We start from the raw sequence: 24,641 nt of genomic DNA on the forward strand, positions 1-24,641 counted from the left end.
CACCCCTCGGTAAGTGAGCAACAACAGGACAAGAACAGACTCCAAGGGCAAAGTCAGCAGTAGCGAGCGGCTCCCGCGAAGCGGGGGCCGCGAGGAGTAATATAGGCAGTGGGGGCGGGGCCGGGAAGAGTCTCCAGGTGTGCGAAGTTAGGCAGGCAGGCAGCACCCTGGTCCTCGCAGTCCCGGCCTCTCAAGCTTCACAGCGGCCCCTCCTCAGGCAGAACAGCCCACCCCTCGGTAAGTGAGCAACAACAGGACAAGAACAGACTCCAAGGGCAAAGTCAGCAGTAGCGAGCGGCTCCCGCGAAGCGGGGGCCGCGAGGAGTAATATAGGCAGTGGGGGCGGGGCCGGGAAGAGTCTCCAGGTGTGCGAAGTTAGGCAGGCAGGCAGCACCCTGGTCCTCGCAGTCCCGGCCTCTCAAGCTTCACAGTGGCCCCTCCTCAGGCAGCACAGCCCACCCCTCGGTAAGTGAGCAACAACAGGACAAGAACAGACTCCAAGGGCAAAGTCAGCAGTAGCGAGCGGCTCCCGCGAAGCGGGGGCCGCGAGGAGTAATATAGGCAGTGGGGGCGGGGCCGGGAAGAGTCTCCAGGTGTGCGAAGTTAGGCAGGCAGGCAGCACCCTGGTCCTCGCAGTCCCGGCCTCTCAAGCTTCACAGCGGCCCCTCCTCAGGCAGCACAGCCCACCCCTCGGTAAGTGAGCAACAACAGGACAAGAACAGACTCCAAGGGCAAAGTCAGCAGTAGCGAGCGGCTCCCGCGAAGCGGGGGCCGCGAGGAGTAATATAGGCAGTGGGGGCGGGGCCGGGAAGAGTCTCCAGGTGTGCGAAGTTAGGCAGGCAGGCAGCACCCTGGTCCTCGCAGTCCCGGCCTCTCAAGCTTCACAGCGGCCCCTCCTCAGGCAGCACACACCCCTCGGTAAGTGAGCAACAACAGGACAAGAACAGACTCCAAGGGCAAAGTCAGCAGTAGCGAGCGGCTCCCGCGAAGCGGGGGCCGCGAGGAGTAATATAGGCAGTGGGGGCGGGGCCGGGAAGAGTCTCCAGGTGTGCGAAGTTAGGCAGGCAGGCAGCACCCTGGTCCTCGCAGTCCCGGCCTCTCAAGCTTCACAGCGGCCCCTCCTCAGGCAGCACAGCCCACCCCTCGGTAAGTGAGCAACAACAGGACAAGAACAGACTCCAAGGGCAAAGTCAGCAGTAGCGAGCGGCTCCCGCGAAGCGGGGGCCGCGAGGAGTAATATAGGCAGTGGGGGCGGGGCCGGGAAGAGTCTCCAGGTGTGCGAAGTTAGGCAGGCAGGCAGCACCCTGGTCCTCGCAGTCCCGGCCTCTCAAGCTTCACAGCGGCCCCTCCTCAGGCAGCACAGCCCACCCCTCGGTAAGTGAGCAACAACAGGACAAGAACAGACTCCAAGGGCAAAGTCAGCAGTAGCGAGCGGCTCCCGCGAAGCGGGGGCCGCGAGGAGTAATATAGGCAGTGGGGGCGGGGCCGGGAAGAGTCTCCAGGTGTGCGAAGTTAGGCAGGCAGGCAGCACCCTGGTCCTCGAAGTCCCGGCCTCTCAAGCTTCACAGCGGCCCCTCCTCAGGCAGCACAGCCCACCCCTCGGTAAGTGAGCAACAACAGGACAAGAACAGACTCCAAGGGCAAAGTCAGCAGTAGCGAGCGGCTCCCGCGAAGCGGGGCCCGCGAGGAGTAATATAGGCAGTGGGGGCGGGGCCGGGAAGAGTCTCCAGGTGTGCGAAGTTAGGCAGGCAGGCAGCACCCTGGTCCTCGCAGTCCCGGCCTCACAAGCTTCACAGCGGCCCCTCCTCAGGCAGCACAGCCCACCCCTCGGTAAGTGAGCAACAACAGGACAAGAACAGACTCCAAGGGCAAAGTCAGCAGTAGCGAGCAGCTCCCGCGAAGCGGGGGCTGCGAGGAGTAATATAGGCAGTGGGGGCGGGGCCGGGAAGAGTCTCCAGGTGTGCGAAGTTAGGCAGGCAGGCAGCACCCTGGTCCTCGCAGTCCTGGCCTCTCAAGCTTCACAGCGGCCCCTCCTCAGGCAGCACAGCCCACCCCTCGGTAAGTGAGCAACAACAGGACAAGAACAGACTCCAAGGGCAAAGTCAGCAGTAGCGAGCGGCTCCCGCGAAGCGGGGGCCGCGAGGAGTAATATAGGCAGTGGGGGCGGGGCCGGGAAGAGTCTCCAGGTGTGCGAAGTTAGGCAGGCAGGCAGCACCCTGGTCCTCGCAGTCCCGGCCTCTCAAGCTTCACAGCGGCCCCTCCCAGGCAGCACAGCCCACCCCTCGGTAAGTGAGCAACAACAGGACAAGAACAGACTCCAAGGGCAAAGTCAGCAGTAGCGAGCGGCTCCCGCAAAGCGGGGGCCGCGAGGAGTAATATAGGCAGTTGGGGCGGGGCCGGGAAGAGTCTCCAGGTGTGTGAAGTTAGGCAGGCAGGCAGCACCCTGGTCCTCGCAGTCCCGGCCTCTCAAGCTTCACAGCGGCCCCTCCTTAGGCAGCACAGCCCACCCCTCGGTATGTGAGCAACAACAGGACAAGAACAGACTCCAAGGGCAAAGTCAGCAGTAGCGAGCGGCATATATAATTTGTTTTAACTAAAAGGTGTCCCAAGAGTTCCGGAAACGGGAATTGCATTGTAAAGGTCTGCGGGGACAGTGCTGACAGATGTGATTTCAAAATCTATAGATCTTTCTGTAGGGTATTCAGGTGGGATATTTGGGTCTTTGCATGTTAACACCAAAATGTATAAGCCATATTGTATTTTACCCTTTAAATGAGCTTTATCCCCGAGGGTGTTAGTTTCACCTTTCTCTGATCTTTAATTATGGAACAATGCTGTTACGCATCCAACACGTTTCCTATTCCAAGATGGCCGCCGGGGTGTTAACGTCGTTGAAGAGTTCGTGCACCACTAACTAGTCTTTTAAAGATGGCCGCGCTTCTGCTCCCCAAGAAGCGAGTGGGGCGAGGTAACGGAAGTGTCTGTGATGTTGCAATAACGTGAAGAGTTGGACACCAAGTTAACAACGGTCAAAATCTACTTTAGTTAATAAAATATTTCTCTAATAATAATTTTCCCAAAATAATACAGGTATAAAATGTGTTGTACGAGTGTCGTTTGTTTCATTAAAACGGTCTTCCCTTTTAACTCGATGTTAGCATCTACAAATAATTCAAGCCTTTTAGAAGTACAAACAAAACAAGTGTAGCTCAAGGTGTAACTAGGAAATTATATTTCGTTGCGATGAAAGCAACCCATTCAATTGCGAGCACTTTGTTTCAAACCCATCCTCTTTGTCAGAAGTAACTGACTATTCAGCTTTGTCTTCCGGCGCAGACCCTGCGCCTTGTTCTTGGTGATAATGAAGGACCCCCATTTGAGGGTCCTCTCACTGTAATGTGTCTCGTGTTTAGCTGTCTAACTTGGTGCCTGCTTGTATTCAACACAACCCTTCTAGAGTGCCGTGAAGCTCTGGGGCTCTGTCAGGGCCCTGTTCTGCGTTGTATATGTACGGTGATCACCCTGTATCTTGCCGGCTGTGCTTTCTGGCCCGCAGACCGCTCGCTTTGCTGCTCTTTCTGTGCGGGATGTTGCACGGACACCTCACCCGTGCGATCTGCCAGGGATGTGTAGTTCTGCGGTGACAGTCGCGGCAGGAGCCGGCTTTCTGTTGGTGGAGGTGCTCGTCAATGCACTGGCAGCACCCCTGTCTTCGGCGGAGGTGTCCTTTGGCACCAGCCGAGTTGCTTACAACTCGGTGTATTGGCAGTGCCCGCCTTCGAAGGCTGGGGCTCCTCCGCTTCCAGCGCTCCCCCTTCCCCCCCGCTGTTCCTTCCCCCGTCCCTTTGAGTGTACACGGTGACGCCAGAGCAGGACGCTTCCCACTTTCCTCTTCACTCTCCCTGACTTCTCCGTGTCAGGGCACAGCTCTTCTCGTGTATGGGCTCTGCTAGCCCCCAGCCCCCTTCTGGCTGCCCGGGTCTTACCAGGCGCTTCGGGAGGGATAGCGGAGAATGTCTCAAGAAAACGACATGGACAGGATGATGATCAAGGTAAGAGGCTTTGGGTGCACAGTCTAATGGGCACACTAACCCTGAGAGAGGTAGGTGCGTTCGTGGGAAGCCTGGGGTGAGCGCACAATGGAGTTTTGCCGGTCGGCGATGGCCATACTGTGGCTGTGTCAGTGATAAGTACACATTGACTAAGGGAGGACGAGAGAGGGAGTCAAAAGTATACGATGGTGGGTGGCGCTGGTGGGCTGCCATGTTATAGTGGGGCTCGTGATGACATTAGACGATAGCAGTTGTGGATGCGTTATTGTTGGGGTAGCATCAGTGGACACAGTGGCAGGGGCTGCAGTGGTGGACTAATTCAAGGCACAATCAAGTGTGCCATTGGAACAGGGCTGGCAAAAGAAGCTGGTGGCCATTCTTATGGTTTGGTTAGATGGCAGTGGAAAGCGGTTGGGCACTTTAAGATCGAAACGGTTGGTTGTGGTTGGGATGTACTACCCTACCTGGTACACAATGTAAGGTGGCCGTTGCGTAGTCTCGGACTCGGAGTGAGTTTGAGAGGGACAATAGTAGGGGCACCTGGCAGTTGTTGAGGTAGAGCACGCGATCTACAGGGAACAGCCTGGGTTTTGCAGTTCAGTCTTTATTTTCAGCAGTGAGGTCTTTAAGCTGTCTGTCGGCTGCATTTAATGAGAGCACGTGCAGACTGTTGTCGAGTGAGAGAGATCTCTGTAATGTTCCAAAGAGAAGTTGGAAAGATGTTCACAGAACCTAGAATTTTAAAAGTGATTGTGCTATTTCGGTTGCAATAAGACCGATAGCCTGTATGTCTTTGTGTGTAAATAGTTTGCGTGTTGTGCAGAGGTTCCAGCCACTGTGTTACAGCTACCGCAGCTCTGGCACCAGTCCCCGTGTAGTATATGTTTGTGTCTGTTTAACGTTGTATTATCTGTTTTGTATTTGCTTATTTATAAAAAGAAAAGTTAAAAGAAAAAAGGCGCGTGTACATTATGAAATGTGCAAAGGAACCTCTCCGTTGACCAGTTCCTAAGGCGTTCTATTTTTCGAGACTACTTTACATTTTTCAACCGTTTTGACTTTTGTACGGTCAGATCTACTGTTTTTCGTTGGGGGAAGTTTCAATTTATTTATTGAAGGAGAACATTTTTTCGACTTCCACTGAAGACCTCAATATTGTCTAGCTTATAACCACTATATTTTTTTAAATTGTAAATGATTTTCAAATAAGTGTATATGCGGTTACAGGCGTTAACTGACTTGGTGAGCTAGTAATGCTGCCGGCATTACACCCGGATTCAACCCAGTCATCTCCACGTTACATTGATCTCTGCCGATGGTGGAATGCCTGCTTACCTGGATTGTTGGTTATTCCAACAGAGAGTTGGTAGCCAATGGGTTGTTTTCATATTCATGATAATTAAAGGCAAAAGTCGTAAAAATATTTTTGGCTGAAGGAAGTATAGCTTTATCCCTGTGAGAGTTTTGAGCAGTTCTACATGTGCTGTAATGGTGTCTCTAGGGAGTGTGCTGATGTCATGAAACATGACAACGAAGCTCAGGCGGTTTGCAGGCGTCAGCAGAATCCCCCAGATACATTTAATAACCTTCTCAGCATGACCATCTGGTGCCATGTGTATTAAGCAGATAGTATCCATTACAGTTAATGCACACGACTTTGCTATTGTGAGGTGACCAAATCTCATTTACATTGACCATCAAAACTTTGCCAATGACCTCGCATATGACATCATCCAGGACACAGGAAATGTATATGTTCTTTTCTGGGTTATTTGTGTGAACTTTTCCAATCTTAGCTGCTATTTCTAGACACCTTATTTCTAAATGATTCCCAAAATGCAGAAACTAAATTCTAGATCAATATTTGTCTGTCCTCATACCAATAAACTCTGCTCTTGTTTTCATTTGCTCATGCTCCTCTGACAGATGCTACTACTTCTCCTTTCCCAAGTCAGATATCTGTTGGTCCAAGCAACAATTCAGAGCCTTTTAGGCTACTGGAACGCCTCATTTCTGGGTTTTCCCACTTATGTTATTTTGTGACGTAAACGTTGAGAGAACATGGCAGTCCACCTTGCTTTGAACACTAATACTGGCTCATCTTTTTTGGAAGCAATTCAAACATTAGATTGGCTTCTCATATCTACCCAGATAATTTTCAGAACCCTCTAAATTGCGTTCTGAGCTTTTGAAGGATTGGTCCTCGCTATTGCGAATTAGAATTTCTTTGGTATCATCCCATCCACACGTTTAGATAAAACACTGTCAGACTCTTAGTGGTTCCGAGATTCCCTCATCAGCTAACTAGCGGGCATGCCTCTTCTATCGCTGCAGCCAAGCTCTGGAACTCCATGCACTACTTCTAACTGGCACATGATCAGATTTTACCTTCCCAGAAAGCATTAAAAACCTGTTTCGTAAATTCTACTGCTAATCCCCAGGTCACACTCTTAGCAATTAGTGATAGTTCAACATCAGGACCTCTTTTAGGCATCTGTGCGCTTTGCATAACCCTTAACAAATTCACAAAGTGTGACTATTTATGTGAATGAGATTGGTCAGTTATGATAAAACTTTAGTACAGCAGAAACCATATGTCCTTATCTGTTGTTTGTGCAAGCCAAAGATAGCTATTGTGTTTAATCAAAAATTCTACCTGCAACAATCCAGGATATTAGCAAATTGTCTAACGAGCAGTTCTGACCCCTGCTCTGTCTGCCATGAATTTTATAATGGCTCCATATTGTATTGAGTGAAAGAAGGCACAGCCATGGATATAGTGTGTAAGGTTTAGAATAAAAGTTGGTACGAATTATCTGACGGACTCCTAACATCCGGTGTAGATAATAAATATTTTTTGTGTCTCCTTGCATATATTCAACTCCACCTTGCAGCTCAAGAAGGCATTACCACAGCACAAATAAAGATACATGTGTTGTTGTCTTAATACTGCCTATATATTTCCTAGAGTGTTTTGAAAATATCACTGACCAGCCTAATCTCACCGCTCTTCAACCAGAATTCACCCTACTGACGTATTTTTGCGGAACTTGATCACTCTACCAAAGTGGTGTTGCCTCATTTATATTTGAACTTTAAAGCTTTTAAAGTGAGACTGGGCAGTATCATAATCAACTTTTAAAATCTTCTATTTGAATATTATTTACACACTACAGAAGGGAATTCTTCCTTCTGATTGAAACACAAAAAATTGTAGTTGTGTGCGTGTACTGCTTTTTAATTACGTTTCACACAGTCGCTTGAGTCTTGATCCATGCAGCATCTTGTTCAGGTGTGTTTTACTAGTTGTAGCATTTTAAAGATGGTACTTAGACGGGACAAATTCTTCCAAGTAAGTTGAAAATTTGCTAAAGCAGCAAGTTGTCAAAGTTTATGTGTATAGTTTACCTGCCTTTTGACCTGTTTCTCTATGCTGGTGTCCACTCATTCGACTTTTGAGATTATAGTTTCCCAAATAAGTCATTAGAGTAAAGAATTGCACCTAACCGTTAGTGTGACTGAAGACACTTGTGTGTAATGAGACATGTCTGAGATTAAGTGACAGTTACCATGGTGGCTCCTAAAGTGGAGTGAGTGACGAGCACATTTTGATTCACTGGAGAAGGATTTAATTTTCATCAATTGGCTCTGGTCGTGTTACAGCATGTGTATTGCAAGATTGAAAACAACGTACATATTTAAAGTCTAGGCAGTGAAAATCTCGGGCTGCATAAGAGTACCATTCATTATATTCTTTATTTGTGAGCTCACCCAATAAAAATAATAAACCTGTAAGCCACTGTTGATCTGTTCTTCATTGGTGGGTGCAAGTTGATAAATGCATCTCCTGTTGACCGTTGGTGTGCATTTGAGATCTGTCATTGTAGCTGTCCCAGTGCCAAAATGTGTGTTCTAAGGTTTCTGTAGTGGATTACTGAATATTGAATGTGTGGGGTTAATGGTGCCTGAGTGGATAATGGTGTGTGTGTGTGTGTGTGTGGCTTCTTTGGATTGTTACACTTGCTTCCATCGGGTTCTGTTTTTGAATCTTTTGAAACACCATTTATACATTTTACCTTGCTCTCAGAATTAAGTGACTTTTTACTGATTGCTTCAGAAATCCTTGCTGCATTAATGAGGTTTTTCTGTTTCACACCACCTTTCTCATTTATGCTACAAATGTGTGATCTGCACTGAACATGGTGAGTTCATTTAGGACGTATGCTGCATGTAGTAGATATATCACAGAAGCTGTCAAAAATCTATGCAAGATAACGTTGACTTCGTTCCCTTGGAAGTGGTATTGTGAAAACCAGAAATACAAACTCTTGCAATGTTATGTCTTTTATAATGAATGCATAATGCATAGTACAGCAGTACTGTGCTGCCCAAATGGTTATCTGTGATAAATCAAGCTCCATAGATATTTAAATTTTACATCAGCTGTTCCTAATTCTTTTTGTATTCAGGAGGAGACATAGCACGGTAGGTGAGCTCTGGTGTTAGCATAGTAGAATGTTTGAGGTGATTGGCGAGGTGTAGGGGAGTATGGCCCATACAAATATTAAGATATAAAATATTCAAAGTGCCAATTTATTTGTGAGAAAAAGAGTGCTTCTGTTGAAAAACATTAGCTCTTGTATTTTCATTATAATACTTCAGTGCCACTTTTAGTTTAGATTTGTAGTTTATACCCTTGGCTGTTAAGTTACCAAGCTATTCTCTACAGTGACTTTTTTGTCTCGGACTTTGCTGCATTGGTTTTGGAATTGGAAACTCCAGGGAGAGAGAGAGTCTGGTCTTCTTTTTTAAAAAAATCAGCAAAGCCAGTTTGCTAATATAAACCTAGCTGCTAATATAAACCTAGTGTACATGGATAGTGCCTCTAGTGAGCAAGCCAGCATTTAAAATTGTGACCCCCCCCCCCCCCACCCTCTCTCTTCTGGTAACATCCAAACATAACCACTATGGTAGAGAGTAGACGCATACAGTGGGAGCACCAAATTCTGTGTCCTCTCTTATCTCTCTTTTTAGAAAACAATTGGTCAGTTGCACTAGACACACTGAGTGCAGTGGTAACAGCTGAGGGTATTGATCTTTTAATTCTTCATGTATTTGCTTGAGAGAGTACCATCTTTCCCTTCGAAATTAAAACTATCTCTATGGGTATCTGTTGTCTTGCCTTCCTATCAAAAAGCAGAAATCTATGTTAATTTGTTGTGGAAAACACAATAATTGCTTTTGGATATTTTGAAAGTGTTTGAATTGGTTAAGATTTCTATCAAAAACTGTAAGCGAGAACTTGCTCAATATGCCCGAGCACCTCAGTGTCGTAACTTACAGTCAGATATTTCTATGCTTAAGTTAACGTTTGGTGATGTGATAGTAGGTCGTCAACGTCAAGAGCTTCTGGTCGGGTCTTTACGGAAAATACATTTTGAAATCCGAGAAATTAGGTTTGGAACACTTAATGGTTTAATCTGACGCTGGTATACAGAGAAAATCTCTTTTAATGTATTTTTTTCCCAGCTTGTATGATCAATTTTGTACTGAACTTTAAGGTCCCTTGTATTCAAAAGTAATTGTAATTTTTACTTGGCTTTAATTTGAGCACCTGTAGCCAACATTTTTATCACTTCATTCAGTTTCATTTTATTATTCATTTCTGAGTAATTTTTTTAATAGATGTATATTTATTGTCTAGTGGTTTCGGTGCACATCTTTTTAAGGGCCTCATTGGTTCATAGTGGTTTCAACAGGATGGCTAGGATCCCTCCTGCTTTTTAAGTTTAGTAGATTAGTCATGGGTGACACTAGCTGTTGATCAAAAGGAAATGCTTCAAAAAAAGCATTGAAAGGTAAGTAACTAACACCAGTGTGCGTATGTTTCTAGAAAAGTGTTGTGGTCTGGCGCAAATGCAGTTTTGGGGCACCTTTCCACTCACCGTAACCGGAAGAGTAGCACTAGCCAAAATGGTTGTCCTCCCATGGCTTCTATATTGTTTAGCAAACCTGCCTCTGTATATCCCAGCCTCCTTCTTTTCAACACTGGAGAGACAAATCCGAGACTTCATATGGGGCAAGGCACGACACAGAATGCAGCTGCAAAAGCTTTACTTACCAACGGATCAGGGGGGCTTAGCTGCACCTTGCTTTGAGCACTACTATTTAGCTGCTCAACTGCAGTGGATAGCCCGGTGGCTGGCTGATAGACACCTCACAGATAGACATTGAATCAAGTCATAGGATTCTTTCATCCCAATGCCAAGGCGAAAACACCTAAGCCATTGTTGCTAGCCGTGGCGTACAAATGTTTCCGCAGAAGTTTATATATCACACAGGCCGTGACCCACCCTATGCACCAGCCATACCACTGGTGGGATCCCTTAGTGGCTAAGCAGTACTGACAGCGCAAGCAACCGAGATATGGCAGGAGAAAGGCGTCCAAACTCTAGGGGACCTAATTCGAGAAGGAGAGCTTATATCATACATGACCCTGGTAGAGGAAGAGGGGTTTCCACCAGGACAGTTTCTTACACATCACTCACTGATAGCCACACTAACAATCCAGTGGGGTGACATGGCTAGAGAATTGCCGCCACACCTTGTGATGCAATACCTACACGTCATGGGATGTGGTAGACACCTTATACGTTGGTTCGCCACGTCATTCAGAGTTCATGCAGCGATTAGCCTGAACCCCCTCTGCCAAAAATGGGAGATAGACCTGGGACGCCCACTTACCGACAGAGTGGGCACAGATGTTAGAAAGCCCAACATGCATACCCAGAAACATGCAATTCAGACAAATACATCTGTACATAATTCACAGGGCCTACCTCACACCCGACAACATCAACAGATATTTTAAAAGAGCAGATGCGGCGTGCCCCAGATGTAATGAGGTGGGAGCTGACATGATAGACATGCTGTGGAGTTGCCCCCATATTGGTGCGTATTGGACCGCAGTAGCCAGCCAGCTGCACGCTCGCACAGGTTGCGAGCTACCATTCGCCTAGCCAGTATACCTGCTACACAAGTTCCGGAGAACAGCTGTCACTAAAGTGACTTCCAAATTTTTAGACTTAGGAATAGTAGTGGCTAAGAGACTACTAACGAAAAGATGGTAAGCAGCAGAACCATCACATGCATGGTGGCATTCCATGCTTGTGTGGGCTAAAGCAGAAAGTATTGCTATCAGGCGAGAGGAAACATTGGGTCTAACCCAAGTCCCCATAGCCGCATACTGGAACGCATGTTTAGCTGAACTACAACAACACACTGGCGAGGAGTCGGGGGGGACCCCACGGACTGAGACTCGCGCGGGTCGCAGACGAGCGCAGGCGTAGTAAGTGCACATGTTCACTCTTCTCACACTAGTCAATAAATGCCTGTTGTATTCCGCACCAAACAATGCGTCACAAATGGGCACCGGGGGTTCAAGTGCTAAAAAAGCAGCTAGACACAAGTATGTACATAGAGAGGTGACGGGGGGTTGCGGAAGAGTTAATGTTTCTTTTCATTAAGGTTTGTTTTACTCTTTTCTGCTATTCGCTAACCCCGTAAGAATTCTGCCATAATTTGAAGTTGGCTGTACACATACCTACAAGCGCTGATCTGTAAATGCAATAAGAAATGAACAGCAACTAATAGTTATGCGAGCAAATGTTCCCAACTCTATAGTTTATATTATGGCAATTGAAACTCCAGCCACAGAGACTTTAACTATATGCCAGTACTCCATGAATGTTCAGTTTAACTGTTGACATGTTCTTTTCCGCATTTGTAACTAATGTGACATCATGTAAAGATGTAACAGACAAAAGTGCAAAATTTAATAAAAGATTTAATAATTGAAAAAATAGTGTTGTTGTCTGGGATTACCACTACGTGGAATAACATGACCAAGACATTGAATTGAAATGTAAACTAAGATCTATGATGGAAGACAAAAGGGAGTGAAACACACTTGTTAAATCTACAGTAATTATGCATGCATTGTTGTTACTTAGTGAAAGTACTTTGTTTCAACCTTGCAGCATGAATTTGTACTGATTAGGGTCGGTTTTTATTTGATACACTTCTTAGTAGCCTTTCCTGAAATTGGCCAGTGATTTAAAGATACTAAAATTTGTCCTTGAGATAGTATCTCCTTACAAAGCAATATGCTCTCTATTCTTTTGTGTACATTTTATAGAAAACCAAGGCTATCCTATTCAAATCCTTTTATTCAAAACTTTAAGCATTGTAGACCTGCTCTTAATTATTGTAGGAAAGTAGGATCTGCTCTCATGGTCACCCCCACTTATTGCTGGCGTCATTATGTTTTACTGACTAGTCTGACTGTGATCCTGCTAATCAGGACCCCAGTCTCTGTGCTTCTTCCCTAAATTGGACACGGTGAGTACTTAACTAAGGTAAACTCCAGATTGGCTACTGGTGTACCCTTGTAAGTCCCTAGTATATGGTTCTAAGGTATCCAGGACACAGGTACACCTGGGGTCTCCCATGGGCTAAAGCATTTATTATGCCACCCACGAGAGACCACTCAAATTGTGTCTACAGGCCTGCCGTTGCAACCTGTGTGAGCTGGTGCTAGCACCACTCACAACACATATACGTTTTCTTATATCTGAGGTCACTGCACTTAAAACCTATATGTCACCCATAAGGCAGCTCTTTCAATCCTGAAGGCAGGGTGCCTGGTTCAAAGTGTAAGGGTGTCCCCGCATGAGCGAGACATGCCTACGACCCTCTGAGTCCATTCTCCCAGATTGTAAGTGTATCAGCCATTACGATACATAGTGGCCATGCGTCATTACGCGATGGCTAGCTCTAAACTGGCTGTAACGAATCCTGTTGTGTTTGGTGTCAAACATGTTGGAAACATACTTAAGGTATAATCCCATGCACTGTAAAGCTTCTCTGGAAGGCCCTCAGTGCTCTGATACCAGTCTTGTAGACCTTGGCAGAAACTATGGCTGCTGCCGACCAGAGACACGATTCTGCCCTTCTGCTGCTGAGCTAAGCTCAAGCAGCGGAAGGCAGGACAATAGGTTTCCTGTCACTGGATGTGACCACCTCCCAGACAGGCCGTAGTGTAATGGGACAGGGTGGGGGTGCTTGACAGCGGCACATGACTGCTTTGAAGGGCACATTTGGTGCCCTCCTTGCATACTTCAGCTGAAACCAGTTCAGGAAGTGTTTGGCTCCTGTTTTTGCGCAAAACTGGACCAAAGACATGAAGTATCCTCCCCATTGTCCAGCCCCTCCCCTGGGAGGCAGCCCTCAATCGCCCAACCCTCTCCCTAGGGTACTTAAGGGCTTACGTGTGGGTGGGTGCCTAGATTCATCGTGGGACAAGATTCAGATCCGAAACCACTTCATCAACCGTCTTTGCACTTTGGACTTCACTTTGGGAACCAAGACTGCAATTGGGAAGACTCCTGCTGCTCCTGGTCTTGTCGTCCTACCAGTCTTCCACGTTATCGGTGCCTGTGATCCATACAGGTTCTTCACAAGGCCTGTGGACATCCAAGACACCAGAAGGAATCACCCTTGGAGTGAAGAAGTCACTCCCCTTCATCAGCAGGCACCTCAACAAAGCTGAACGGTCTGTTGTTCCTGAGCTCCTACGGACTCCAAAAGGTTCAGCAACACAGGTGGTGGTTCTGGAACTCCCTCGAGGCCTGTACTGTCTTCACAGCAAGTTTGAAGCCGTATCCCTCGTTGCAACCGTTGGAGCAGCACCCCTGTGCACTGTGCTGACTTGCCATTGCTTGTTGACTCCCTCCTCCAAAGATCTTCTTGCTCCCAGAAGCTCCAGCCTGAAGCATCACCTGCAGCCAAGATCTTCGTCTGCACCCCATCCTCTGACCGTGGGCCTTCATCCTTTGGCGAGCTGCTCGAGGTCCTTTTGCGACTCCTGTGCCTTCGGCTCGTGGGTCCTCTCTAGGGTCTTGTTTGGCTCCAGTGGGCTCCACTGCTTGCTCGGGGCCTTCTCTGACTTTTCTGCTCGTGGTGAGTCACTTGCACCATGCTGGACCTGACACTGCACCTTTTTCTGTGACTACGTTGGTTGCCGTTGCCACGGCTTGTTGGTGCCCTGCCGGACACTGACCCCATGGCTCTTGACATCTGACGTGGGACAGCTCGTGAACGTCTCCTGGTCTTGTGCAGCTTTGCCTGGTCTGCACAGCTGCAACTTAAAGGGCACCGTCAACTCCTCTGCAACTCTGACATTGGTGGGCATTCGTCTTCCGTGCCTCCTGGTCACTCCTGAGTGGCATAGACTCTGTCCGATCTGCTTGCAGGTACCCCTAATCTTGAATCCACCTTTGTGTTCCACCTGCCTCTTTCACCTTCTTTGCCAGCGGCATCTTTTCTGAAGTCCTCCATTGTGGTCTAAGGCGGTTTCCGATGTCACTTTGCACTTATGCACTTGGCTTCCCTGGTTTAAGTATCCTGGTCCCTGGAGTATCCATGGATGAGGTGACTCTCCAACCTTCCATCTTCCACGGGGTGACTTCAGGGTCTGCGGGGAAGGGTCCTTTTTATTTAAAACTGCAACCACGACTTACCTATTGACTTGAATTGAGTACTTGGTTGTGTTCCCATTCTGCACACCACCTACGTGGGGTTCCTTGAGTCTAATCTCGACTTAAATCGTGGTTTGCATTCCACTATTTTAGTATATGGTTTGGCCTCCCCCTGGAGACCACTATGTATTTGTGCTACTTACGTGTTCTATTTCCAAAGTATTTGTGTGTATTGTGTTTATTTCTCTGAAACAAGATATCGTTCCCGAGCACAAGCAGATGAGTGTTCAGACAAATGATATTAATATTTCGAAGAAAATTCAGTCCATGTATTCAGAAGATGGTCTTCTTTATTCTCTTATTTCTCAGGATCTCCCCATTTGGTCCTAGCACAATGGTTCATGATAACAGGTAAGCATAGATGTTGCAGCCAACACGTGTTTCGTCTTGGGCGAATGGCCCAACGACTTCCTCAGGGCTTCAAAAATGATAAAAATTCTATTCAGACAATCTATCATTTAAATTGTAAACAGATGTTACTCAGTCCAAGAATAACAATAACACTTTGTATATCTAGCATAAAAATCATCTCAAAAAAGGAACCCGAAATACTCCGAATAGAAACTAATCAGATTTACACCCAGTGACGGGAGACACAGATTTGACTGTGCAACCAAAAGGTGAAAAGAAAAAGAAGAAAGGAAAAAGACAAACAAGAGTGAAGCAGAAGGCCACATGGAAGTTAATCAGGATTGAACCAAACTCAGGCTCTTCGTCTTAAAAAGTCTATCCGAACTAATCAAATACAGTTAGATCTACCTATTTAGAAAGTGTAGAAACACCACAGAAAGAACCAATATTGTTCAATTAGAAACAGACATGCAACCGATTATCACAACCGTGACTACAAAAAACAGCCTTTTCGTGCGAGATAAGAGTAACAAAGATGTGTATATCTTGATATGATTAATATCACTCACCAGAAACAATCTTTAAGAGAGCAACACACACCACATTAGGTAAAACCTATATGTGGTCCCATACAGTATGGGTTTAAATATAGCTGGTATTCATCATAAGTCAGCAATGCAATATAAGCAAATATCTAAAAGGAAAGCACGAAATGGCATTAGCATATATATTGTTGCTAGAGCGCCAAAATCAACAATTGATTGAGTATAAAAGGGTTATCGCGGAGTGAATATCACCACGTGTGATTAGGTGTGCCCTTATTATAAATCTGAAAGAACACACCTACACACTAGAGTATACAAGAAGAACAATCTCAGAAAGAGCGTAGTAACATCCTTCATTTTGATACATAATATCATTAAAAAACCTCAACTCGCACACAGTATTCAGTGAGCCAAAGTTAAAATTATTTTCCACATTAGTGAATACATTAAGGAATTACCTCGGTCAGACAAGAATTAATCCAGTCAGCGCGTCTCATAAAAAGAAGAGTTGTATATCTAAAGTAAAAAAAACACACAGTGAAAAATCACCCTAATGTCCATTAAAACAGCAAACATCCTAAATATGTGTCACAAGCCAGTAACTTGCATATTTTGTATCATAAACTGGGAATGTATCTCCAGCCACAAGTCAGACTCTCAGTTAATGTATAACTATGTATACATAAACTTTATAAAAACGGCCTGTACATTCATCCAAGTTTAAATACAGCTCGCTAAATATTTGCTGAATACTCGCTGAATATTCTCCTAATTCAGGAAAGTAAAACAATACGCAATATTTATAAATCCAAGAGCGGGCAAATAAGGCCCCAATCCAATTACTGGCCTCAATATGAGATGAACAAGGTATTAAAAACAAGTTCAATATTAAAACATGTAAAGCTCACAAGGACTCTTACCAGAAAGCAGAGAGTACTCCGATCGTCATCGTTGCCTTCGATTTGTGTGAAACCGAGCGCCATTCATTTTCCGTATTTATACACGCATACATAAGCGCTCACGTCTCTATTCAATGGTTAGAAGAAGGCCTCCATATCAAGCGCAAGTGCAATAGCCGCCATCTTAGAGTGGTCAATTCTATCAAAAACGGTCATCCTTATGGTATTTATCTTGAAAACTCAATTAGAAACAACCACAAACCTTAAAACAATCGTAGGAGCCGTTGAAAGTAATTCGAAAAGGAAATATATGTCCAAATTTAAAAACACAGGTGACCTATAAGTGCAAATGTCTAATATTTACCGCAACCTCGAGAGGCCTGTTACAACCGCTCATTCATATCGTTATCATACAGTAAATGGAAACTTAGTAAGAAATCGGCACTAAGCCAACGTAGCGCTGTCATTGTCTAATAATAATCCGCTCAAAATACCAATTCAACTAAATAGAGGCAGTATTTCATTATTTCATTCTGATATCTCAAAGCTTGTCTTATCGTATTTAACTACCCTAAAATCCAAGATAGATTAAAAAGATAAGTCACAAAAGCGCCAATGAAACCTTTCTTAAGGGGACACACCAGAGATCAGGAATTGTAGTAAGTCATGCGAAGTGAAGAATTACTATATCCAATGCTGTTATGACAAAGAGCCAAACGACCCAAGTAGTATAGAACTCTGTCATTTAAATAATATATAAATGAAAGTTTTTGAGTAGTTAATAAGCTAGATAAATGAGTTTCAGAAATATGACGAAAAATCTAACCACAATCCACAAGCATAGATGTAAGAATCTTGGTCACAGAAAGCACAAATTCAATTATCACAATAATGCAGTAATATTGCTAGAATTGCAAAAGAGAGATATTTAGTCAGCTCCAATGTATATGGGTGAACTTACAAAATTGTTTACATAATGCACATCACATATTTTCAATTCAGCAGAGTTCAAGAAATATGGATGATTAACAATGGAATCTCAGATATATATGTAAAGAAGTTACAGAGCAAACATATAATCATCATAACATGATAGTTGTTCAGACATCTAAGAAATAATGTAGTTCATGATTGACATTAATTCCAAATTCCACTGCCCGTAATTTAGAAATCCATTGTGCCTCACACTGTCGTAATCTTAACTCTCTTTCCCCACCTCTAGGGTCAATCTTAACAACTTCAATTCCATGAAATTGAAATCCAAGTGATGTTCCCTGTTCCTGACACATTATAGCATGACTGCCTATTGGGTATCTCCTGTCCAGATTCTTCAGGGCACGAAAATGCTCAGCCATTCGTTCTTTAAGTTGGCGAATGGTACTGCCCACATACATTTTCTTACACTGAATCACATAGACTATGAATTTCGTCAAACAGTCCATGTGATCGTGAATCTGGAAACTACGTGAACCATTATATTCAAAGTCTTTTGTCCCCTTCTTGGCAAACCTACACATGCTACAATTGCCGCATGAGTAGGATCCAATATTAAGTCGTCTAATCCACGTTACTTTGGTTGGTGACTGTTTTGGATAGCTGGGATAAATAATGCTCTGAATTGTTTTACCCCTCCTGTATGTAATACTCGGGGATTTGGAAATCTATTGTTCCAAGGATCTATCCACAGTTAGTAGTGACCAGTTATCTTTGAGTATCCCATAGAGTTTGTGTGACCATGGGTGGTAGTTGGTCACCAATCTTACATTAGTACTTTTTTCTTTGTGTTTTTTGGGGGTATTTTTCAAAGTGTCAGACCGTTGAAGTCGCATAGCTCCGTCTTTTGCCTTACGGATAGTTTCCTCTGAGTAACGCCTAGCGAGAAACCTAGTTTCAATATCTCTCAAATTTTTGTTGAAATCATCATCTCTGCTGCAATTCCTGTGTGCCCTCAGCATTTCGCCCAAGGGTATAGCATTAATCTGACTCTTCAGGTGTGCTCTACTTGCGTGTAATAAGGAACTACACGCCGTAGTTTTTTGATACATCAGCATTTTCGTGCCCTGAATAATCGGGACAGTAGATACCCAATAGGCAGTCATGCTATAATGTGTCAGGAACAGGGAACATCACTTGGATTTCAATTTCATGGAATTGAAGTTGTTAAGATTGACCCTAGAGGTGGGGAAAGAGAGTTAAGATTACGACAGTGGGGGGGAGGAGCCAAGATGGCGACCGGGACGGCAGCGTAGACTCCCGGCTCCGTGAACCTCCGCATCCCGCACGGATATCCTGCATGAGATCCTCAGCCTGCGCTACGCGCTCGTATTTGTGAATGAGAGTGGCAACCGACCGTGTGACTCCGAAGTTTCTGGCGGCGGTACCGCCGGAGAAATGTGCCTTTGAAATTTGCGGCCCGTGCAGCCCTGGAGCCAGGACCTCGAGTGGACGCCTTGGCCGGGTGGCAGTTCAACAACAGCGGCCTGTGGTGACTGGGTGGAGTCGGACCACCGGAGCGGTGCACACCTCGGCCTACATTTCGCCGTGGTCGTTCCTACCGCTCAGCGTGGCGGACCGAGTGCATGCCCGGGGTGGCGATTCTGAGATTCTCCGGTGATTGCCCCTGCCTTTGACGGTGAGCTGCCCGGACGCCGCCCGTAGCTCGCCCTGATTCTTGCGGGCTGCTCCCGGATTTTCGCGGGCGCTGGCCCGTGGTGGGGACGACTGTTGCCCATGACCACACAACGGATAATTTTTGCCTGCCCCCGGAACCCTGTTTCCAGCGACGTGGACCTTGAGGCGCTTGTCCCTGGGTCCCGGTCCCAATACGGGTCGGGCCTACCCGGCGGCCATCTTGTTATGATGAGGCCTACCATCCTGTCCACCGGGTCACAGCAGGATTGGGAGTGTGTGACTTTTGGGAGTGTGGCGGAGCGATCGCAGAGAGCTGTGCTGGGGTACGGCGACCTCCTCGAGGCTCTCGGTGCTCTTCATTCCACCTTGGTTCATGGCATCGGGGTCTTGGGGAGTAAGCTCGATGGTGTGGCATCAGCGTCGGGACAATTGCGGCCTGCCTGTCCTCAGGTACACCGGGACTTCCCACACTGCACACAGGAGGACAATGTCGCGGCCACCCCTGAGATTAGTGAACAGCTGGAAACTCCGGACAGTATGCTTCCGTGTGATCGGCTGACTGTGGGTCTGATCTGTTCCGGAGGTATTGGACCTGAGTGGGAGGTGGTGGCCTCGTCCCGTGCACGGCCTCCGGCGACCCGGGGAAAATTCAAGCAACAGTTGTCTGCTTTGGCTGATTCCACCTTCCGGGACCTTGTGTGCAGTGCAGATCCTGGGGCAACACTGGGAAAGATGTCCCTCCATGATGCGGACTGTGTTGGTACTCAGAGACTTCCACACCACCTGTGTGCGTCGCGTCCCGGTCGTTTTTGGACACTCCTTTACCTTGTAACATTGGACATGGCGCGGGGTCGAGGGGTTTGCATGGGCAGATTTGCAAAGAGTGGTCAAGGATAAGGCTGATCCTTCAGGGGTGGTCATCTAGTAGACGGGCGGGCTCAGGGGTTGCGTGCTCTCATGGCATAGCTATTAGTATAATTGGTGCATAATGCTCCCCATCTTTCTTTGACATGGTCGATTTTGTGCTGCTTACTGTTTGCCTTGGGGAAAACTTACCGTGCGGGAGGGAGAAGCCGGGGGCATGTTTTGAAGGCCATCCTCCAGTTTATTAATACCTTCTCTACCCCCCGTCTGGTGGGGTTCTTTTCTTACTCCCTTTTCTCTGTTCTTCTATATTTCGGGTCTGGTTCCAGGGCGACAGGCACACTGCTGGGGGGGGGGGGCCGTACTCATCTGCAGAGGTGCAGGGTGGGGGGTTGGGGAAGGGGATTCTTTAGTCTTTACCCTTTTTTTCCATGGCCTCCTTTTTCTTCTCTGATTCTTCTTTGTTTTTCTTTTCTGGGATCAGCGTGGTACAACTCCTTCGTTGTGAATCACTGCTTTTTCATGTGTGCCACAATTTCCGGGGTGTTTTCTGGGCTTTAGGGCATGGGACTGCAGGCGCAACTGGTCATGATACTTCTCTACATCCTGCACTTCCTGTTTTAGCGCCATTGACTCGATAGATTGCCGTTTATTGTTTACGTTTGTTATTCTGCCTGCCATTTTTCGCTGCTGGGAAATTGTTTGGCACCTGATCCTTTCGTCTTTCCCTATTATAAAATGAAAGCCTTCTTAATCCTGGTGTCCTACTTGCGCCATTCACTGGCCGAGAATATATTAGCATGGAGATTCTCCTCCCCGAGGTTCTGCCTGTGTCAACATTGGATCTCTGTTGCTTTGACTGCTTAGCGGCCGGCCCCGGGGGGTTGTAGGCCCATACTTGTTATTGGTTGAAATGCTAATAAAGGTTTTTCAAAAAAAAAAAAAAAAAAAAAAAAGATGACAGTGTGAGGCACGATGGATTTCTAAATTACGGGCAGTGGAATTTGGAATTAATGTCGATCATCAACTACATTATTTCTTAGATGTCTGAGCAACTATCATGTTATGATGATTATACTTTTGCTCTAACTTCTTTACATATATATCTGAGATTCCATTGTTAATCATCCATATTTCTTGATCTCTGCTGAATTGAAAATATGTGATGTGCATTATGTAAACAATTTTGTAAGTTCACCCATATACATTGGAGCTGACTAAATATCTCTCTCTTTTGGAATTCTAGCATTATTACTGCATTATTGTGATAATTGAATGTGTGCTTTCTGTGACCAAGATTCTTACATCTATGCTTGTGGATTGTGGTTAGATTTTTCGTCATATTTCTGAAACTCATTTATCTAGCTTATTAACTACTCAAAAACTTTAATCTATATATTATTTAAATGATAGAGTTCTATACTACTTGGGTCGTTTGGCTCTTTGTCATAACAGCATTGGATATAGTAATTCTTCACTTCGCATGACTCACTACAATTTCTGATCTCTGGTGTGTCCCCTCAAGAAAGGTTTCATTGGCGCTTTTGTGACTTATCTTTTTAATCTATCTTGGATTTTAGGGTAGTTAAATACGATAAGACAAGCTTTGAGATATCAGAATGAAATAATGCCTCTATTTAGTTGAATTGGTATTTTGAGCGGATTATTATTAGACAATGACAGCGCTACGTTGGCTTAGTGCCGATTTCTTACTAAGTTTCTATTTACTGTATGATAACGATATGAATGAGTGGTTGTAACATGCCTCTCGAGGCTGCGGTAAATATTAGACATTTACACTTGTAGGTCACCTGTGTTTTTAAATTTGGACATCTATTTCCTTTTCAAATTATTTTCAACGGCTCCTACGATTGTTTTAATGTTTGTGGTTGTTTCTAATTGATTTTACAAGATAAATACCATAATGATGACCGTTTTTGATAGAATTGACCACTCTAAGATGGCGGCTATTGCACTTGCGCTTGATATGGAGTCCTTCTTCTAACCATTGAATAGAGACGTGAGCGCTTACGTATGCGTGTTTAAATACGGAAAATGAATGGCGCTCTGTTTCACACAAATAGAAGGCAACGATGACGATCGGATGACTCTCTGCTCTCTGATAAGAGACCTTGTGAGCTTTACATGTTTTAATATTGAACTTGTTTTTAATACCTTGTTCATCTGATATGGAGGCCAGTAATTGGATTGGGGCATTATTTGCCCGCTCTTGGATTTATAAATATTGCGTATTGTTTTACTTTCCTGAATTAGGAGAATATTCAGCTAATATTTATCGAGCTGTATTTACACTTGGATGAATGTACAGGCCGTTTTTATAAAGTTTATGTATACATAGTTATGCTTTAACTGAGAGTCTGACTTATGGCTGGAGATACGTTCCCAGTTTATGATACAAAATATGCAAGTTACTGCCTTGGGACACATATTTAGGATGTTTGCTGTTTTAATGGACATTAGGGTGATTTTTCACTGTATGTTTTTTTGACTTTAGATATACAACTCTTCTTTTTACGAGACGCGCTGACTGGATTAATTTTTTGTCTGACCGAGGTAATTCCTTAATGTATTCACTAATGTGGAAAATAATTTTAACTTTGGCTCACTGAATACTGTGTGCGAGTTGAGGTTTTTTAAATGATATTATGTATCAAAATGAAGGCTGTTACTACGCTTTTTCTGAGATTGTTCTTCTTGTATACTCTAGTGTGTAGGTGTGTTCTTTCAGGTTTATATTAAGCGCACACCTAATCACACGTGGTGATATTCATTCCGCGATAATCCTTTTATACTCAATCAATTGTTGATTTTTTTCATTCTAGCAACAATATATATGCTAATGCCATTTCGTGCTTTCCTTTTAGATCTTTGCATATATTGCATTGCTGACTTACGATGGTGTGGTCACGTCCTCACGCAGAACAGAGAGTCAGGGAGGGTAATATACGGGTATTTAATGGTTGAATTAACAAAATGTGGAAGGGAAACAAAAAGAAAAGGTCCATGAAAGTCAGAGATTCCAATCAAATGGAGGACTCCTTTGTCCTTAGTCTCTAGGCTCCTGGGTCAGTCTCTCCCTCCCTCTGTCTTGCTAGGAGATGTACTCGCGTTCTCTTCTTCCTGCCCGCTGAATGTAGGGAGAGGAGTCAGTAGGTAGGGCCCTCGGAGAAAAAAGACAGATAGTGACCAACTATGTAAAGGTGGAGGTAGTCAGTGTGCCGCCACCTGTGGTTGGTTGTGTTGGGAAGGGCTGTGTTTGTAGGTCATCAGCGAAAACATGTGAAGGGAATAGGTGGCTGGGTGCACATGCACATACAGGTGTCCATCACCGCCCCGACCTCCACCAGCCCGTGGAAAAATAAGAAAAGAAGGGCTCTTGCCTGTGGCCACGACCCTCCCGGGCCGTGGCAGGGGGAGCCTCGCCGTCCTTCTCCTCCTCAGACCGGCTTGACTCAGGGACCTTGCCTCTAGGCGCTTCTTCCGGCGTCGTGTCCTCCTCCTCCCGGACTCCTCCCAGTGCTTCTCTCTCCTTCCTCAGCTCCTCAGGGTTCTCCTCCTCCTCACGCCGGTCGCCTCCATTGCGTTGTTTTCTCCCTCCTCTCGCCCCTCCTCTTCCGGCATTCCTGTGCAGTCCGGGGCTAGACTGCCGATCTCCTCTTCCTGGCGTCCGATCGCGGGCGCCATGTTGGATTCCTCGGCCGCGGGAGGCACCGCGTTACAGATGGATACCAGCTATATTTAAACCCATATTGTATGCGACCACATATAGGTTTTACCTAATGTGTGGTGTGTTGCTCTCTTAAAGATTGTTTCTGGTGAGTGATATTAATCATATCAAGATATACATCTTTGTTACTCTTATCTCGCACGAAAAGGCTGTTTTTTGTAGTCACGGTTGTGATAATCGGTTGCATGTCTGTTTCTAATTGAACAACATTGGTTCTTTCTGTGGTGTTTCTACACTTCCTAAATAGGTAGATCTAACTGTATTTGATTAGTTCGGATAGACTTTTTAGGACGAAGAGCCTGAGTTTGGTTCTATCCTTGTTTACTTCTATGTGGCCTGCTTCACTCTTGTTTGTCTTTTTCCTTTCTTCTTTCTTCTTTTTCTTTTCACTTTTTGGTTGCACCGTCGAATCTGTGTCTCCAGTCACTGGGTGTAAATCTGATTAGTTTCTATTCTGAGTATTTCGGGTTCTTTTTTTGAGATGGTTTTTATGCTAGATATTCAAAGTGTTATTGTTATTCTTGGACTAAGTATCATCTGTTTACAATTTAAATGAAATATTGTCTGAATAGAATTTTTATCATTTTTGTAGCCCTGAGGAAGTCGTTGGGCCATTCTCCCAAGACGAAACACGTGTTTGCTGCAATATCTATGCTTACCTGTTATCATGAACCATTGTGTTATGACCATAAGGGGAGATCATGAGAAATAAGAGAATAAAGAAGACTATCTTCTGATTACATGGACTGAATTTTCTTCGAAATATTAATATCATTTGTCTGAACACTCATCTGCTTGTGCTCTGGAACGATATCTGTTTTAGTTTTTATCCTCTGTGTACCTGCAGTAACGGAGGATTATTGGGATGTAGGTGACCGTTTTCCTTTCTGTTCCCTTGAGCAATTTTTGCCCGCCTTTCACATACAAACATTGGTTTTGCGCAAGATTAACCT

At 45.3% G+C, this 24,641-nt stretch overlaps 1 protein-coding gene across 6 annotated transcripts in view; it reads left to right on the forward strand.

Annotated features, from left to right (window-relative positions):
* Window positions 1-3,508: 3,508 nt before the first annotated feature.
* MAPKAPK5 (MAPK activated protein kinase 5) overlaps window positions 3,509-24,641 on the forward strand; it is a 480,082-nt gene continuing 458,949 nt past the window's right edge. For 2 of the 6 annotated variants that reach the window (XM_085636245.1, XM_085636247.1), the window contains exon 1: window positions 3,614-4,052. Coding sequence is in view for 4 of the 6 variants with exons in the window: in XM_085636242.1 (XP_085492368.1) it covers window positions 4,014-4,052 (39 nt within the window). In the remaining 2 variants the exon portion in view is untranslated. Of the gene's footprint in view, window positions 4,053-24,641 lie in introns of all 6 variants that reach the window. The other 4 variants (XM_085636242.1, XM_085636241.1, XM_085636244.1 and 1 more) reach the window with 4 other exon arrangements.

Source organism: Triturus cristatus, chromosome 11 (genome assembly GCF_964204655.1).
Source record: "Triturus cristatus chromosome 11, aTriCri1.1, whole genome shotgun sequence".
Classification (NCBI taxonomy): domain Eukaryota; kingdom Metazoa; phylum Chordata; class Amphibia; order Caudata; family Salamandridae; genus Triturus; species Triturus cristatus.